The sequence below is a fragment of the Periophthalmus magnuspinnatus genome, chromosome 14, assembly GCF_009829125.3.
Source record: "Periophthalmus magnuspinnatus isolate fPerMag1 chromosome 14, fPerMag1.2.pri, whole genome shotgun sequence".
Taxonomy (NCBI): domain Eukaryota; kingdom Metazoa; phylum Chordata; class Actinopteri; order Gobiiformes; family Gobiidae; genus Periophthalmus; species Periophthalmus magnuspinnatus.
Genome location: NC_047139.1, coordinates 24254061 through 24272061, shown reverse-complemented (window position 1 = coordinate 24272061; position 18001 = coordinate 24254061). Strand labels below are relative to the sequence as shown.

Below are 18001 nucleotides of genomic sequence, written 5' to 3'. Positions count from 1 at the left end.
CACATAGGAACAGTATATCTATCAAATAATACTACGAGTACATTTTGTTGCACATGCTAAAATTGCCGCAGTGCTTCGTTGAAACTATTAAAACCAAATCTTCTTCTCGGGTGACGCTGATAAATATACATGGGGCAATGCTAAGTCATTAACATAAATATTCACAGTACACCCTCAGCCTCAGTCAGATTCGCACCACTGTTTTAAGGTCAAGTTCATTCATCATGTAGCTAAAAGTTTTGAGAACAAGATACACAGTTGTTTTTGTTAGTATGACTACATTAAAGGTGCACTGTGTAACTTTGTGTATGTAACTGTCTCCATGGTGATATGTATGTTTGCTTTGCCTGAAATGTTCCTCAGTCTGGGATTAAACATATCTATGTTCTCCACTGAGGCAACCAGAAGGACAATGTGAAAGTCATATCTGTGGAGAGTAGTAAGTGTAGAAAGTATGTTTTTCCAGGGTTTTTTTGCGCAATAAAAGCACTAATAATGGAATAATTGCAAGGTCTATGCTTGAATATTTCTGACTTGATCAATCTAAACACTATTCTCCTCTAGTGTTTATGTTACCACAGCACGTTTTTGCTATCTTGTTTGGTAGAATGTTCGCCCACTCATACAATGCTTGGCAGTTAGATCCCTGTTCCTTAAGTCCTTGGGCAAGATGCGCATATTATGAATGAAGCAGGTGAATGGTTCCATGTAAAATGCATTGAGTACCTAATAGAGGTAGTTGTTAGTTGTTTGTTGGTAGTATGTTTCTTGCTAATACAATTTTACATTATGACCATAGCAGTTTATCTAGGATACAATTTTCAGCTTTCCAAGTGATGTTGTGCACACAAGATGGGCTACAGTTGTTTGAGTTGTTTGAGTGTTTATTCACTGATCCAAAGGTTCGTGGTTCAAAGACATGGCTGATAGAGCACATGTTCGTAGTTCAGTCCCAGATGAATACTGTCACGTACTTAAGCAACACACTTAACCCACCTCGCCCCTAATATCTGCGCACACTGATGTTTGAGTGTGTGTGAAAATGGGTGAGTGGTTTCTTGATCTAAAGAGCGTTGAGTGCGTGTTGGTGGTACGTCTATAAATGTGACTATTTACCATTTATGCTAAAGGACCAGTTTTGGTGGGACATGTGGGTTACCATGGCAACGTGCTCCCTTGTTTGGGCGTGGGAGCATACAGTGGGTGTAAGTGGTGCTCCGGTGCAGGCAGATAAACGGAGAGGTAAGACTATCTGGGGCTGGCTATCCGTTCATTCTGTTATCTGCACCAGCAGGGCCACGTTTGCATCAGGAGATAAGAGCTGAATGCAAAAAAACTGTTATATTTTACGTTTTATTTCATTAACGAGACAGTGGCTGAGAGTCTTAATGAGCAGTTAGCTGTGTTATTTGGTTGTGCTCATGTTCTTGAATTTGATTATGTCATCATATATAACTCTATGGGAGATTCACAGTTTTTGAAAGAAATATCCAAACTTATGATCCACAACTGTTATCAATGTTTGTCAGGGATTGGCTCCACAAACTTGCCATATTAATCTTCACTTAAAGAGCCCTTATTATGCTATTTTCTGATTTATGTTATAATGTTGTTTCCTCATCACAAACAGACCTGGAGTTGTGTGTTGTTGTTTTTTTTTTTTTCATTCACACATGTTAAACACATAAACTCTGCATATTTAGGCTGGGTTCTTCTCTCAAAATGGAAACACTCTGTTCCACCGTGTGATGTCATGATGTAATACAGGAAGTGCTTCACTGTGTTTTTAAACTCTGTACATTTGAATAATTTCCGCCCTGGATTAGCCAATCTTTACTAAAAAAAAAAAAAAAGTGAAAGCTTTTAACTTGAAAACTACCACTATATGACATCACAAGGTGGAAAAGACAGACTAATAATAAAGGACAAAACACAACTCTAGGTATGTTTTTGATGAAATAACAGCATTATAACATGGCTATAACGCCACAAGAGTCAATTTTGAGTAATATTATATGCAAAATTATATAATATGCTTTGAAGTCCTTTTAACTGACAACATGCACAAATTTGGGTTTGAATAACACCACTTTCTGAAGCTATTAAAAAGAAATTCACTTTTGTTTAGAAGACATTGAACATTATGCCAGTTTTTGATTCATATGGTTAGACCTAGTAATTACAGAAACACTAACTGCTAATTGAGACAAAAAAAATCTGCAATCTGACACTTTAACAGCAAATTCCACCGCAGAATCCTGACCTTTCCTCCAATTCAGTTTTAAAGGGATTCTACAATGTTGTGTCACCTGAATGCAAAGATGAAAATAGTCCAAGGTTGGCTTTTTGTTATAAATGATAGTAAAATAAAATGACTGAAAGAGCATACAGGTTTTGCTAATAAAATGTATCAATTATCTACCTATGTCACACATAATTTTATCTAAAAAGAAGCTCAGAAAGACAATGAAAACAACAATGTGATCTTTATTTCAATATTTTTGTGTTTGCAGACAGACACTGGGGGTCTATGGCATTTGTGCAGGGTCACACACAGATAAGGTGGATTATATGAACACATGCTGTAGATGCAATGGCTGATACATACAATTTTCCAACGGCCAGTGTTAGATAAGCTACATATTGAAACGGTTATATATTATACTTCCAGACAAGAGTAATATAAGGCATAGGTCCCTAGTGTTTGGTCTCTCTCACATGACAATGCGAAACTTGAATCCAGTAAATGTTAGTTTATTACAAACGATAGTCATTTATGATCCTTAGAGAGACACAATAAAAGGTGAAACATGTATCATCTTAGTATGTATAAAGCTTACATCTACTGCACCATTTTTATTTCTTAAAAACTCTTATAGAATTTGATTTGAGGTACTGTCTGTCTACACATATAAGCAATTTGATAGGACCAGAAAATGGTTAAATTAGAATAGAGATTTAAATCAGGGAGCCACAATGGTATATGTATATTTTACTTCAAATACTGGCCTTTTGAACCTGAAGATATGACATTACAACAGCTGATTAGGAGGATCACTAACTTAAACTTCACAATATTATTCACAATTAGATATCTGAGATTTGATGATCATTAGTAGAGGATTACACTGCTAATATCATTTACAATAAAAAAATACAAGTATAAACTGGAAAAAAAAAAACTCGCCAATGCCTCTGAAAACGTCGGCATGTCACAGATTTCTGGAAAGTGGATTTGTAGTAGGTACATACATGCTCAAATGAACAACATTGCGAAAAAGAGGAGCAACTGCATCCAGCAACATTTCTCCAAGGCTGCCCTCTAGAGGCAAAAGCATTCACATTGCATTTAACCTGTCATCACATAAAAACACAAATGGTATAGTTCAATCACTATTTAAGTAGGCTTTGTAAATGGGTGTATTTAGTAGTGGTGATGCCATTCCTGTTCACATCAAAATTCAGTCAAGGCAAAGCTCTTACTATGTTTACCAGCAGATCACATGTCCAATTTCCATCTTAAAAAAACACTGCATCACCACATTTTAGCAGCCTGTGAATTAAACATTAAAGATACACTGTGTAACTTTTCTGGAGGAGAGTCAGCCACCTTCTCATCTCAAAGGAAATGTTTTTGCTTTAAATGTTCCACTGTACAGCAATAAACTGCTCTATCTCTATGGGAACAACGTGGTGATGCTACCAGTTCAAATTACAGGCCAGGTCTGTGAAAAAGCCACCCCACTCATATGTTTTCAGAACATTTTGTAGCAATAAAAACACCTGTAATAGAGCAAATACAAGACAGATAAGTATAATGTCATACTATGGAACATACAAAACAAAGTCATAACATCTCAACAGAGAAGCAGGTAGCAGACCCTCTACCGTGAAAAAGGTTACACAGGGTACCTTTAATTAATATGGGTCTAAAATATTGTCACAGAAAATTAACAGAATTAATTAAAGCTTACACCCTGTCCATCTACCATGTTCTATTTGAGGTAATAGTAAAAGTTATCCTGGCAGGTAACCAGAGTTTTAAGGCGAGTCTATGGCTTTAGTATATGTAGCAAAGCATGAAAGTAGAAAAAAGTATTGTTAGTAATAGTGATAGAACACAGTGGCATACTATACAATTAAATCTAACATAAAAACCAAAAGGATTCCTAAGCTTTGGGCACTTTAGTGGTGAACAGGCACTGCACAGTAGAAGACATGTAACAATGAACCAAATAGTTTTACAGTCAGAACAAGAACAAGAAGTTGTTTACTTCTTAAAAAATAAAAGGTAATTAGGAGTCTACTTAGTAAGCAGTGCAAACTAAAACTTTAGAAACAAACAACATTCAGATTTACAATACGAGTCTCTATAGTTTAACTTCATGCCCCTTTACACATTGACTGTAATCTAATAATCTCCCAAATATGCCCCATCTAGGAAGTAAACTAAACATAGTATAGTTTTACAACATAAATCTGGTCTATAAGAACTAAAAAGCACATGTTAATAGTCTGGTCCTTACAGTAAAAGGTCCCAGCAACTTAAAAATTAAAAATTTCATAAAAATATAAAATGTGTTGTTTGGTGTCTCTGGTCAAATGAACTTGCATAAATGGGTCTGAGGTTGAGTATAAGAGACGTGTATTTTCATGCTTGAGGCAGGTGAGAGTGGAGTCATCAAACTGCAGCCACTCCAGTCATCTTCTGCAGCAGTGGCATCTGGAGGAACAATAAGTGAAGGTTTTATTAAAAGAGAAAGAAATATTATGTAAAATCAACTTTATTGAGCTTCAAACCTTGTTATAATGGTATTTTCTCATCATTAGCTCACTCATACTCAAGTTCATGCATATTTAAATAATCCTGAATTGCTAGGTTTCAAATGGCATCGCATCATTCTATAGGTCAATTATATTTAATGCAGAGTGGCGAAGCTAAAATGAATATTGTTAAAATGCAGAATTTTGTTGTTGTATACAGAGGTCTTAGGTCTAGTCACTAATGGGGACATTCATCAGTTTAGGCAAAACACAATGGAATCAATAGGAAATCTGGCTCATGCCTCCCATCAGGGAGCATCACTACAATCTGAAAACCACAAATTGTCCTGCATTTGAGGCTTAAGTGCTTAGAAAGAATCCTATCTTCACCTATCCCGGCCCACATTCTGGTACTTTGTTGCAATTATTTGAAGAATTAAGACTCTGAGTGATACAAGTAGGGTTCTAATATGTCACATAGCCATCATTTCCAAAAATCAATCTGCCGCTTGCTACAGAGAAATACCATTATGAAGAGGCAGTTCTATTATTCTATTATTAACCTGTTTCGGATCAATATTGTGGCTGTAAATGAACAAAAGGTAAAATGATCATCTACTTAATATGTTATAGTTTAACACTAAATGCCAGAAAAAGTATTGTGTCTTCTAAAAATGAGACCAGTGCTTTGTAGTTTATTATAAGAGTAGCGTAAAGGCTTTATACAGTTTAACCCTTAGGCCGTTGTATTTGTTGTTTTAGCCACTCAAAAGCCAAGAAAATTTTGGCAAAGCTTTGATTTTAAAGTGTGTTGCTAAGATGCAATGCCTTATGTGTTTTTTTCCCGTAGACACAGTTCAAACAGTTCAGTAGCTTCAACCCAATAACATGTATAATTATTCTGCGTTGGTGGATGTTACAAGATTTCAAGTTAATTATATTTATTATGTGAACAGAACTATACTCAAAAAAGAGCAATACTATATATACTATAAAAAAATCGTAATCTTAACTTACCTTGGTCAGATCGACCCCTGTGAGGGCATTCACTGACACAGGCAGCTCAGCTAAGAGGCGGGTCACCTCTCCAGTCACACGGTTGCTGTCTCCACTCAGGATCACAATCTCATTAGTCTTTGCCAATGGTGCAGCAACTTTACCAGCAATCTGAACGAAACATCAAATAAGACAAATTCATTAGTGAAAAGGGGATTAGAGTCCTTCATTCTAAGAAAACAGAGTTAGGACAAGGGTTTTTTTTGGGGTGTCTTTAAATATGTAAAACATGAATTTGATGAAATTATAGCAATAAATCTTTTGTTTTTATTTTGTATTCTATTCTATTCTATTAGTTTTATTTAAAAAAAAAAACAACAACGCTTAAATGATGAAAAGAAAACTGGTGTTGGGATACTTTTTAGGGCTGCACAATATATCGCAAAAAGATTGATAAGGTAATATTGGCTGATGCAATAACAGATATTGCAAGAAAGTAAATGTATCACAACAACACAAGATTCCCCATTTGATATAAATGTACTGTTTTTGAAAGAAAAAGGCAGATTTTCTACATTAAACTTGGGTTGGTCTTGATTTTTACTTTAGTTTTTACTTTTACAAAGTTTAACTAGTAAATGAAGGTATGTGCACATTTTGTTCTAATTTAACTGATCTTATTGTGTAAAAATATATATTAAAATAATACAGTTATCACAATATAAAACAGTTATCAAATATGACATGTTTTTCTCATATCGAAGAGCACTAGAATTCAAACATGAATTGAAAAAAGTTTTAGCATCAAAACTCCAGCAGACCTTGGGCAGAGCCTCCAGGACCAGAGCGGTCTTGGCAGCGTCTCCATACTGTTGATACGCCTCTGCTTTCAGCCTCATCTTCTCGGCTTCTGCTTTACCCACAGCCTCGATGGAGTTGGCTTCAGCTTCACCAATGCAGCGGATCTTTTCAGCTTCGGCCTGAGCGGTAAGCACCTTCTTGATCCTGGGACATGGAGAGGTGCAGTTATAGAGATGAGAAAATATTTAATATGAAATAAATTGGTGCAATCACTCATTTGTCCAGGATTGGTCCATGGTAGAAAAGGGTTCAAAAGGTAGAGGCTGGCAGAGTAGCAGAGAATAAGGTAGAACAACTCAAAAATTAGACTAATATGTAAACAAAGTCAGAGCAGTTTGAGGTTATAACTCCTCATTTAGGACAGGACTACTCTCGAACAGGGCAGTATCTAGCCCAGATTAGGACTAAGTGATTTGATTATAAAAAGCAAATTGTGATCTCATTCCTCTGATGCCATTTTGGTAAAATCGTGATTCACAAATTTCCTCTTGAATGTATCTCAGAGCCCCCACATACTCCTCCAATTGCGCAACCTCTGCACTGAGTCAGTGACAGCTGGATTTAACCAGTTATAATTTACGAACTTTCAGAATAAGCAGATGACTTTAGTTGCCTCGTCAAGGCAATATAAAGATAATCTGATTACATGAATTGATGAATTGTGATAAAAATCGAAATTGATAATAGTGTTCGCCCATATTGCCCACCCCGACTTCAGATTTAAAATGACTTGATTTCAAAAATATTGTCCAGGTGACTACCTTTGAAACCTTTTCTACTACAGAGTATGAACTTGACTGGATGTCACACTTACTTTTGTCCCTCTGCGATTTGCTGCATCTTGTAGGCCTCTGCCTCCGCTGGCCTCTTCACTGTAGCAATGAGCTCCTTCTCTGTGCGGTCAATTTCTTTTTCCTCGATGGTGATCTGCTTCTTCCTCTGCACCACCTCGATCTCGATCTCCTCCAGACGAATCTTCTGCTGCTCTTTGGCAGCCTGCAGCTCGTACGCCAGCTGAGCCTCTGCTTTCTACAGAGAGGTTTTTAATTTAAAGTGGCTGTTACCAATTTTTTCTTCATGTATTTCAGCAAAATTTATCTTGCTCGCTACTGTGAATAATTAGGATGCTCAGAATGCATAAGGCTATTTAAAATGTAGTTCTGTTTTTCATCGTCTTTAAAGTGGCTTTAACCCATTTACTTTCATGTAGTCGTGCTAAATTTATTTAGTACAGATATATTGTAAAAACAGCTCTATTGTGCTATTGTAAAAGCAGCTGTGTGGTGTCTGCATCAGATGTGAATACAATGTTCAATGTATACCTTAGTGTTTACTTCTTGATTGAAGGAAGCTTTCTGCATTTCAAGTTCTCGTTTGGAATCAGCCATTTTTGTGTCAGCCAGAAATTTTACGTCCATCATTTCTTTCTTGCACTCAGCTTCCTATAAAAGTCCATGCAGGGTGATTTAAAATACAGACCAATGTCACAGTGCCTAAGGTTGTGTTCACACCTGTACTTAAACCACACCAAAACTGGGACTAAATATGGAACTAAACCTGGACCAGATAGGACTAGAACAGGACCAAATCTCCATCCGGACAACACTGGGCTCAAACCACAACCAAAAGAGGACAAGTGTGAACGCAACCTTAAATATTTGGAGAGCATTAACTTGTATTTTTCATGTGAACATACCCTAATCCCTGCATCTCTCTCAGCCTCTGCCACGCCAATGTCTGCATCTCTCTGCACAGCTGCTGTCTGGGTTTTCCCCAATGAGCTCAAATACTCCACTTTATCATAGACATCCTGTTGTAAAGAAAACCAAAGATAATATTTTCCAATACTTAGTATAGACTTTAAAATGTATTATTTTAATGTGTTAAACCTTGATGGTAAAACTAAGGATCTCGATGCCCATTCTGCAAACATCTGGTGCAGCGACCTCACGAACCAGAGTGGCAAACTTGTCACGGTCTTGGTAAATCTGCTCAACAGTTAGGGTACCTGAGAAGGAAAAAAAAAAAATCACATTATATTAAATGCTGTGTGTAATGTGTCTGTAGGAATGGGACAATATTTGAGGTATACCGCAATATTAAAATAGCACAATGTAAATGCTACAAATGTTGGACTCAAATAGATTTTAGCTCTGTCAATACCATCAAAAGCCATCTGTGCCTATAGTATATCGACCTGATCACTGTTGCCTACTATTGCCTTGATTATTAACCTGTCACAGCAAAATAGCAAAAACTAGGTATACAAACATATCTTTAGTAAAACAACTTGTTTTTGTTAAGCATTTTAAAATATGCAACCATGGAACTTTCATACCGTCCCTGTGTGTATGTACACATCTGTAGATTAGGTACCCACCAAGAATGGCACGGAGATGACCCTCAAGAGTCTGCAGCACAACACTCTTGATCTCCTGGACAGATTTGCCCAGGAACTGTTCACAGGCATATCCCAGAAGGTCATTGTCTGTCATCACCTTCACCTAAGTACAGACAGAATGCATTAGTTTAAGAGAGTCTCCAAATCAAATAAAATCACATATGATCAGCTAATTCTCTAAAAATTAAGAGTTATTCAATGTAGAAACAATAACAAACAAAAGATAAGTTAATTATTTAAGATAAATTAAATAAATACAATTGTGATAAGTAATAAATATATATAGAAAATAATTATCAGTCATGTAATAATGCAAATATATAGGAATTAATAACATATCTTCTCACAATACTAAAATTGCAAATGCGATTTCAATACCACAATAACATTATAAAAACATAAAAATTATATATATAAATACTAAATAAAAGTTTCTCAAGTAGTTTCCCATGGTCTTATACTAGTTTTGATACAGGAATGGTCAAATATTGTACTATTTATGATTTTCAGTATTTGTTCATGTGAGTATGTGATTCTAGTTCTGGTATTTTTTTAGTATCTGGGTATCAGTACTTTTGACAACCATACTATCGTGACGGCTAAAACTCAAAAATAGAAAAAAAACCAAACAAAAAACCCAAAAACTTTTTACAACATGAAGCTACAAACAGACAGCAAAAAGGTGTAACTCCACTGCTGCTGTAAGAAAAGAGAGGTGAGCTGGGTCCTTAGGCGAGAGGTCCGTACATGCACACATACCAGGGGTCATGAGAGCACCACAATGTCAGGGTGAGATGAGGTCATTCCCAAAAAAAAGTCTGAAAACAAAAGGGCTGCAAGTCGACAGGACAACAGCACTTGGCCTGTAGGGGGAGCTGTGTAGTTGCAGACACCGGAATATGGCTTGTGGAAGTGATAATGGAAGTCTGGCCTTCCTGCCCCACCCCTTTGTAAAACCACTCTTCTACCTCAAACTAAACAGAATTACACTACTGACTCAGCAAGAGGGCACTGTGAAGACTTTTCAGTCATAAAGTGCATTTATATTAGACCCTAAACCTGAATCACTTGAGTCCATGGGATACACCACACCACAATGACTATGGCTTAGGTTGGACCAATCAGACAGAGGTTTGATGAGAAGTGTGTAAAAGTGTGGGTTATTGAGCTGCAGACACTGGTACATTGTCAGCATGCACAACATGGAGGAGGTTGCTGTAATACACTGGCAATGAAGGGAACATAGGCATGCCCACAAAAGCACATGTGCAAACAAAACACAAATGTTAGGTAAAATCCACCATAAACACATGTAAAACTGATTATTTATTATATTCTTTTGTGTCAATAAACAACAATAGTACTGCACCAGTCCAAATAAATAAGAACTTTTTCTAACAAGGTGGTGGTACAAAACAAGAACTGGTGGATTTTTCTTAATATGTGAAATGGCTCGTTTGGCCCTGAATATAAAATATATAAATTAGAGCTGGGTGATCTTTGGGTTCAGTTGATAGTGGTGATGTGAAGCTGTTTAGTAACAGACTAGTCAAAATTTACACTTTTGTTTTGCCAATTAGGCAAAAATGTATACAGTTAAGCAGACTGTGTTACAGCTGACGGGACTTCACATAATCTTGATAGGACAACCTGACCACCGATCGTGACCACCCAGTTCTGTTTGACGAGGCTTCAGACTCTGGCCCTGTCACACGTTGAGACTTTTAATAGCACCGTGTTCCCAAACACAAAGCAGCTTCTAGCAACCTGTGATTAGAGTAAATATTAACCTGTGTTTACAAAGTTTGTGTCCACTCCAGTTAGTGATTTAATCACAGTGCTATTAATCAGCCAGCAAACTAAAAACTAAGTATGCAGTGAAAAGTCCATCATGCTGGTGAAACCAGTATGTGAAGGATATCTATGTGAAATGTCCATATGAATCCTTGGTGGACCTGGTGAAGAGTGTGCGTGCAATTAGTCAGGTCTGAAGTGGCATTCCCTGAAAAGTGTGGTGCTTTACCTGAGCCACCCCAGTGACAGTAATAGCTACACCCTCCGCTGTCTCTACATCCTCACACTTGGGCTGCAGGGTCATAATCTCAAGCGTTATCCTGTGAAGAATGTGGAAAATATAAAATAAAAATTGGCATGTTGGGAGGGAAAAGCAAATGAAGGGAGGGACTAGGACACAAGGAACAATCCCTTTCACCCAAGGACTCCAGTTCACAAACAACAGAGTCAAATGAGATGAGTAAGTAATTTAAATGTTGTTTAAATTTCTTTTTAGTTTAGCACCTCTGGCTGCTCAATATATCCAATCATCTGTACAGTAAGCATTCATTGGGTGACTCTGTTGCATTATGTGACTAAGAGCGCATCTTTATGAAAACACTTTGCTCCCTCCTTTGAACTGTAGGAGAAAAACATAACAATACATAAAAATGAAAAACACAGAGTTAGCGTTTGTTAGTGAAGCAGCACGTCTTCCTCCAGTCCAGCCACAGACCCTGATTTTTTGGGGTCTTTTGGGGTCTTGGCGAAATGGATTACCTGAGCTACCCCAGTCACATCCAGGGGCACTCCTTCCGCAGTTTCGATATTCTCACAGCGACAGAGGATGGTCATAACCTCCAGAGACATTCTGTGCAGGCAGCAGACGAGCGGCAGGGATAGTAGAGGCAAAACAGTGACATGAACAACAGCTGTTAGCAGTGTCAGTAACAGGGTTAGGGAGATAAGGGAGGAAAGAAACCTGCATTTTTGTAGTTTTTTTTTAGATCTTGTAAAAAAAATGAATGCCTACATGGAGCTAGGGCTAGAACCAACAATTATTTTATTATCGTCGATATAAAAAAAGATCTTTGTATTTGTAGAACATTGACAACAGTCTATTTTTAAGTTATATATCTACTTTCATATAATCTGTTCACTGTCTTTACTTTAAGTGCACTAATGTACCACCTTCTCTCAAAGCAAATAATTGTGATTTCAATTTTTTCCGTAATCAAACAGCCCTACTTTCAACCCATTCTTACAACATACATCAATATTAACAGAAACAATGTTCTTCCATCACTGTGGTCATTGTGTGATTTCACTGGTGACTAATACTGTAAAACTCAGATCAATGTGAGTGGTGCTGCTGCAGTCAAGAGGAGCGGCTGGTCCTCTGCTGCCCCTCCCTCTCTTCTTCTGCAGAATTGGATCAATGTGTCATGGCCTGAACATTAACATGATTACTGCATCACAAGCAGGAAGTCCTTCTTGGTTTTACGGTGCCACTGGCTTCTACCCGAGGCTTTTCAACTTAAATGGCCTAGGTAAACATCCTTTCTTATTTCTTATTTGCCAAATGGAAAACTGCACAGGAAAACAATATAATAAAAACTGAAATATGGGTGTGGTTGTAATCGTCCATAAATTACACGTGTGTATGCTAGCCACGTGGACGCGCTATCATAAGGTCTCTTAGCAACACACAAGCTCACTAGGCAGGAGGTAAAATTACAACAATAAAATGACTAAGGAGGGGAAGGGAGACACACAAGACAAGGCAAAAGGTTAGCAAAACACAGGATATGTAACACTAAACAGTACAGTATTTAAAACCAGAATGACTGAAAAATAAAGCAGATATTCAACAGCAGATGTATGCAGTGGGTACCTCTAAAAGTGAGAATGGACCAATCAACAAGTCTAAATTGTTTTTATATTATTTTACGTTATTCTGGTTTTAATACTTTTGAACAAACATAACACATAAAATGCAGTAGAATAAATGTTGGTAACACTTTATGAATTAAATCTAAATTGTGTAGTTATTATAATGAATAGTTTATTAGGAAGGATTCAGGCTTAGTAACTACTTAGGTAAGGGTTTAGAGTTAGAAGTTAGGGTATTCCTTAAGTAGTTACTAAGCCTGATTCAATTTTAATAAATTATTTGTTCATTATGAATTAAGTCTTTTTTATGCTTTATTATATTATGGCTAAATAAAGTGCAGTTATTGTACAGTGTTACCTAAATGTTAAATTACTAGTGCTTTGCAACTTTCCCTGACCCTTCCATTCTCCACCAGGTGTTTATTTTTCCACTGCTTTGCTGAGTCCACATTTATAAAGTGCAGCTGAAAACATGGGCTTGATTTATTTAAACCTTTGGCAAACATATTATCATTGGTTTAATCATCCTGCCCATCACATGTTTGCTGATGTCAAAACAAACCTTGAGTTGTTGAATTTTCTATTCAAAATTACACCAGGTCAAACTGCAAACAGCATGTCATTATGTACTACAAGTAATTACGCATCTCTACCACAGTATTGCTGGGTTTTAGATAACGTCACAACATTCTATAGGCCAATTATATTTAATACTGATGGGGGAAAGTAAAATGAGTATGACTGAAATGCAGATTTGGGTTGTAATAGAGTGAGTGCTTGGGTCCACTCACTAATAAAAATGATTAGGGTCAACATTTGTTCATTTACCTTTTGGAAATTTCATGCCAAAGTACAATGTACAAAGTACAAATGAAAACTAAAAGGTTTTGTAGTTTCAGTTAGGCCTGTCATGATAACATATTTTAAAGTTTGATATGTTACTGAAGTAAATATAGACAATATGGAAACTAATTTATGCCACTGACATAGTAACCCAACAGCTGATTTAAACCACAAAAACTATTCTAAATGCACAATATTGTTAAGAAATCATGAGCTGCAATAAATAAATAAATAGCAGAGTTAAACACTTTAGTACTTAGTTTGCCTCTGTAATGAGTTACAGAAGTTATTAATTTAACCTTTTATGGCTTAAATGTTATCATATAGTCAAAAAATAACCAAAACATTCCAAGTAGGAAAAGAACAAGCAAAGAAAATTTCCACACGATAACAATTGACCCCCCAAATATATTGTTCCAACTTTCATATATTGCAAGTTGATATAGTAATTATTGTGACAGGCCTAGTTTCAGGGATTCTGACCGGTTTATACTGAGACCACGGCACAAGTGCTCCATATTTGTATAATTTTATTTAAGACATTTTATTTACGACGCATCAATGACAATTATTGCTGATCAAAAATGCAGATTGAATATGTATGCATATACTTATATATGGTTATGACAATACAACAAGCATTAAGTATAATTTGTATCATCAATTATAGACAGGGCCACCAGTCTCCACATGGGAAACACTGCAGTTTAGAATGAAGTCAGTTTGATGTGGTTTAGATCTTCTTTAGATTTTGTCATGTTGAAAACCACTGTTACACTATTTTTTTTGTTTTTGTTTTTTTTTTTGTGTAGTGTTCAGCTGTTGGTGTCATATTTCACAGGAGTTTACTGTTCAATGCAGCATGTTTGGGCAGCAAAAGGTTAAGCTTGAATAGTCTCTTATTAAAATGGAAAACTAGCATTTTCTCTGGCCCTGCACACACCCTAGTTATGGGCTTTCAGTTTGTTTAGTATTCAGTGCATTGGAATAATTGCCAAACTGGTGAATGTTTCATGTTTTTACCTGCCTTAGGACAACGGACAAAATTTAGCAATTATGCTAACTCTGGCATATATGGGATCTTGCACCTTTTGGTATTGCCGTTACCTCATGCTCTAATTTTGGCGTTTTTCTATATGACAATGACAAGTCAAGTCTTGAATCTTAGCATATATGTGGAAGTTTCTTACTGACACGTAGTTTAATATGCACTGTCCCAATTCACATAATAATAAGTTAGGTTTACAGGTGTTCTGCACAGACTAGTCTTACCTCTGGATGTCGGAGATGAGCCACCAGGCCCAAGCCCAGCCTCCAACCACATAGGTCTTCTGATCAGAGCCACAGCAGCCACCTGAGGACACCAGAAACACATGTCACTCTGGCAGCCATTTAACAAAAGAGTAAACAAAACTGTGGCCAAAAAAGATTAGCAGTTGTGCAGTATAATTACTTTGACTTAGATTTAGACAAACTTAATCCAAATTTGATCCACAAGAGAAATTACCTCAACACAGTAGCTCAAATACTACAATATTATGACAAAGAGCAAAGAATATTAATGGTAGAAAATAAGTAATCAAAGATAAAGAATTGAGTTAGTTCCCTCTACAAATAAGAATGCGTCCAACTTTAACAGTAAACATTAAGATTATAATTTGGACATTACCAGCTGTTTTTAGAGATTAGATATAAGTCTAGTTTGCAATCGTTATTTATCTTGTATTTTGATCGCATATTCGTGCTCTCCTGCTTGAACTGTGTGTTGCAACACTGCAATTTCTCCATTGTGAGACAAATAAAAGTTGTCTTATCTTATTGTCTTGTCTTTTTGAGCTACTGGGAATGAATAATAGTTGTCTAAAAATCTAATAGTGGCCAGGAAAAGGTAGTAGATTTCAGGGGTAAAACTGTGGTCATTACTCAATATTTAAGGGATTCGTGTACTTTTACTGACACCAACCTTGTGATGAAAATATCTTAACCTTAAACATAAGGTTTTAAATTCTAGGCTGGTCCACACAAAAACAAGGAATTGTCTGCTTTAGCAACTTTTCCCAGACATGCAACTTGCAAAAGTTTTAACTCGTAAATCAGCTGTTTGTAGATAGTGGTCATGTGCTGAAAGAACATTCATCCTTTTTAAGCAGTTTTTGCCAATGATCTACCATCTCCTTTTACTTTGTCCAGACTACTGACACTGTCCTGATATGCCTCGAGTCTCCTCCTATAAATGTTTAACCCCTTTATGACCTACATGGTTTTCTGCCTTGTTTGGGATTATGTGAATTATATATTTGATGACATTAAGTTTCATGCAAATGTCTAAAGAAATTGACTTTTAAAAATACTGCGGTGAAGTTGTCTATTCAAGGGTCCTGAGTGCTATTAAGTCTGGTGTGACATTCCCAGCTGTCACGTGTTAATGGACAAACAGAAGGGGAGGGAGGCTGTTGGAATATTAACCAACTACAATGATGTTTTATTTCAGCTTCAACATTTTGCTTGTGCCAGAAAGAAACAGCTCTAGCCAAAGACAATTTTGTTGATCAGATTAATTTCAAGATTATCTAATTTAATTAAAGAATTTTTGGGGGGAATTAGAGAGCTGCAACACACAACAAGTCAAATCCACCTTAAATTGTTGCCCCCAAAAGCTATAGACAGACTAAAACTAAAATGGCCTATAGGAGGACAGGCTATTATAGGCCCGTCCCTCCCAGGCATAATTGGAATTCCTGACGACATTCCCTCCAAGGAGAATGGGGACTAAATGGCTAAGAATATAAACAATTCTAAAATGTAGTTTTTGTATATGGTAGGTTACATGTGTTGTACTCAAATGCATGTGTTACAAGACACAAAAATGATCCAATTATTGCCTTGTTTCACTTAAAAATAATCTCTGCCAAATGAGGAGGGACTTGACCTTAATCTACTTTGCTCTAGCGGTGACTGATGCATTTGTACTCAATGGAAAATCCCAAACAACATTTTATGTTTGGGTTCAGCAAATGTGGGTTTAAACAGGAAACCCAACAGAAACCAAATCAGTTGCAGGAGTGCAGTAGAAATCCTCTTCTGCGGTGCTCTGCCAAATCAAATTATGAAAATGAACGAGGGCTTTCTATAGAGATAAAAGCCAGAGATTCCTCACAGCTTGACCCAAGGGTTTCAAAGCATCAGTGACTCTTCTGTTATGAAGGAAAACATGAGTCTTAGCTGCCTTAGTAAAGTATTTAAATTAACAATATAAACACTACAGATTATCCTAAAGAAATATAAAACACATATAAAACACACAGGGACTGGCTTCATATGAAGAATATTCTAATATTTTCATTGATATTTAATGCGGAAGCTGCCCAATTAGCCGTGCTTGGTTTTCAGATATTGGAAGACAAACCAAAATCATCTATCACTGAAAAATAAATTAAGCAACAGGTTTAACATGAAACACAAGGGAAAATAATTGTGAGCACAAATAGAAGTTGGGAGACGTGTTTGTTAGCTATTTCAATCTTGAAGTAACGCAAATTGTTTATTGAAAGAGCCGTGGCGTAAATCCACAGTAGTAACGCGGATGGAGACTGGCAGCGCTTTAATTTGGGGCGGGATCTACGTGATACACTGAGATACGAGGGTTGCCCAATTCAACATTTCTAGACATTTCAGATCTAGGTCGAAATCAAACAGCACATTTTCACATTTTCTAAGTAGATGCAGTAACAAAACAACACCAGATCACAGTGCAAAGAAGCGAGTGTTACCTGAAACCACCAGGGCCTCGTTTGGTCCAACGGTGTGACAATTTCCCATGTTCTACCGACAGAAAATGAACAGTCCAAACAAAAGCGGCCCGTCCAGATCGTTAAAACTTTGCAGATTCGTTTTCTTGCCTTGAACCAAGTGTATTTTCTTATTTTTCAAGACAACATTCATGCAGCCACTCCCCGCCCCTACAGCCACTTTTCTGTGCCAGAGTAAACGGCATCCAGCGGTAACCGGAAGCAGTATCCAAGTGTGCGGTGCGTCATTTCCTGTATGGAGTAAAACTCAGGGCATAAGCTTTTCATTTTGAAGCTCTTATGGCGAAGGAATAATTTTAAAATTTGGCTGTGTTTAACTGCAACTTAACGATGGGCAGTGTCCCTTTCCCTCTTCGTTGACCCTCCCCCGGCTACAGCAAAGATGCAATATTCATCACAACAAATGCGTGTGCTGGTTTAAACTAAGATCTGTCACGAAATTGAAAAAAAAAAAAAAATAGCCGTTTTCTCCATGATGGTTCACTTATGTTTTGTATTTTCTATTAGCATTCCGCAATATGGCTATAATTGTTTATGCCTGCAGACATCGTGACATCTAAAAACAATAATGACCAAAAAGGAAATGGAAATGATTTACTTTAATAATGCAACCATACGGATTTATCTATCTATCTATATATCTATATCTATATATATATAT

The 18001-nt window shown here is 36.7% G+C and overlaps 1 protein-coding gene across 2 annotated transcripts; it reads right to left on the bottom strand.

Moving 5' to 3' along the window:
* Window positions 1-2467: 2467 nt before the first annotated feature.
* LOC117381044 (flotillin-2) lies at window positions 2468-17520 on the bottom strand. Of its 2 annotated transcripts, none has more exons than XM_033977886.2 (11): window positions 17302-17520; window positions 14804-14885; window positions 11046-11136; window positions 9002-9125; window positions 8511-8629; window positions 8318-8431; window positions 7944-8063; window positions 7436-7650; window positions 6582-6765; window positions 5782-5931; window positions 2468-4723 (listed from the first exon to the last, which is right to left on the bottom strand). In XM_033977886.2, exons 1-11 carry the CDS (start codon window positions 17348-17350, stop codon window positions 4682-4684), a joined length of 1290 nt encoding a protein of 429 aa, XP_033833777.1. In that variant the 5' UTR covers window positions 17351-17520; the 3' UTR covers window positions 2468-4681. The 2 variants fall into 2 exon arrangements, with proteins under 2 accessions (XP_033833777.1, XP_033833778.1); XM_033977887.2 differs by lacking the exon at window positions 11046-11136 and adding an exon at window positions 11576-11666 and having other exon boundaries at window positions 17302-17507.
* Between the last annotated feature and the right edge of the window lie 481 nt (window positions 17521-18001).

Excerpts from the sequence above, each read along its gene's own strand:
- LOC117381044 (XM_033977886.2), bottom strand. The coding sequence starts at position 17,350 with ATGGGAAATTGTCACACCGTTGGACCAAACGAGGCCCTGGTGGTTTCA. Across the intron at positions 8,432-8,510 it reads TCCTTAGTTTTACCATCAAG|GATGTCTATGATAAAGTGGA; the intron begins GTTTAACACATT and ends TCTTTACAACAG. Across the intron at positions 4,724-5,781 it reads CAGGGGTCGATCTGACCAAG|ATGCCACTGCTGCAGAAGAT; the intron begins GTAAGTTAAGAT and ends TTGTTCCTCCAG.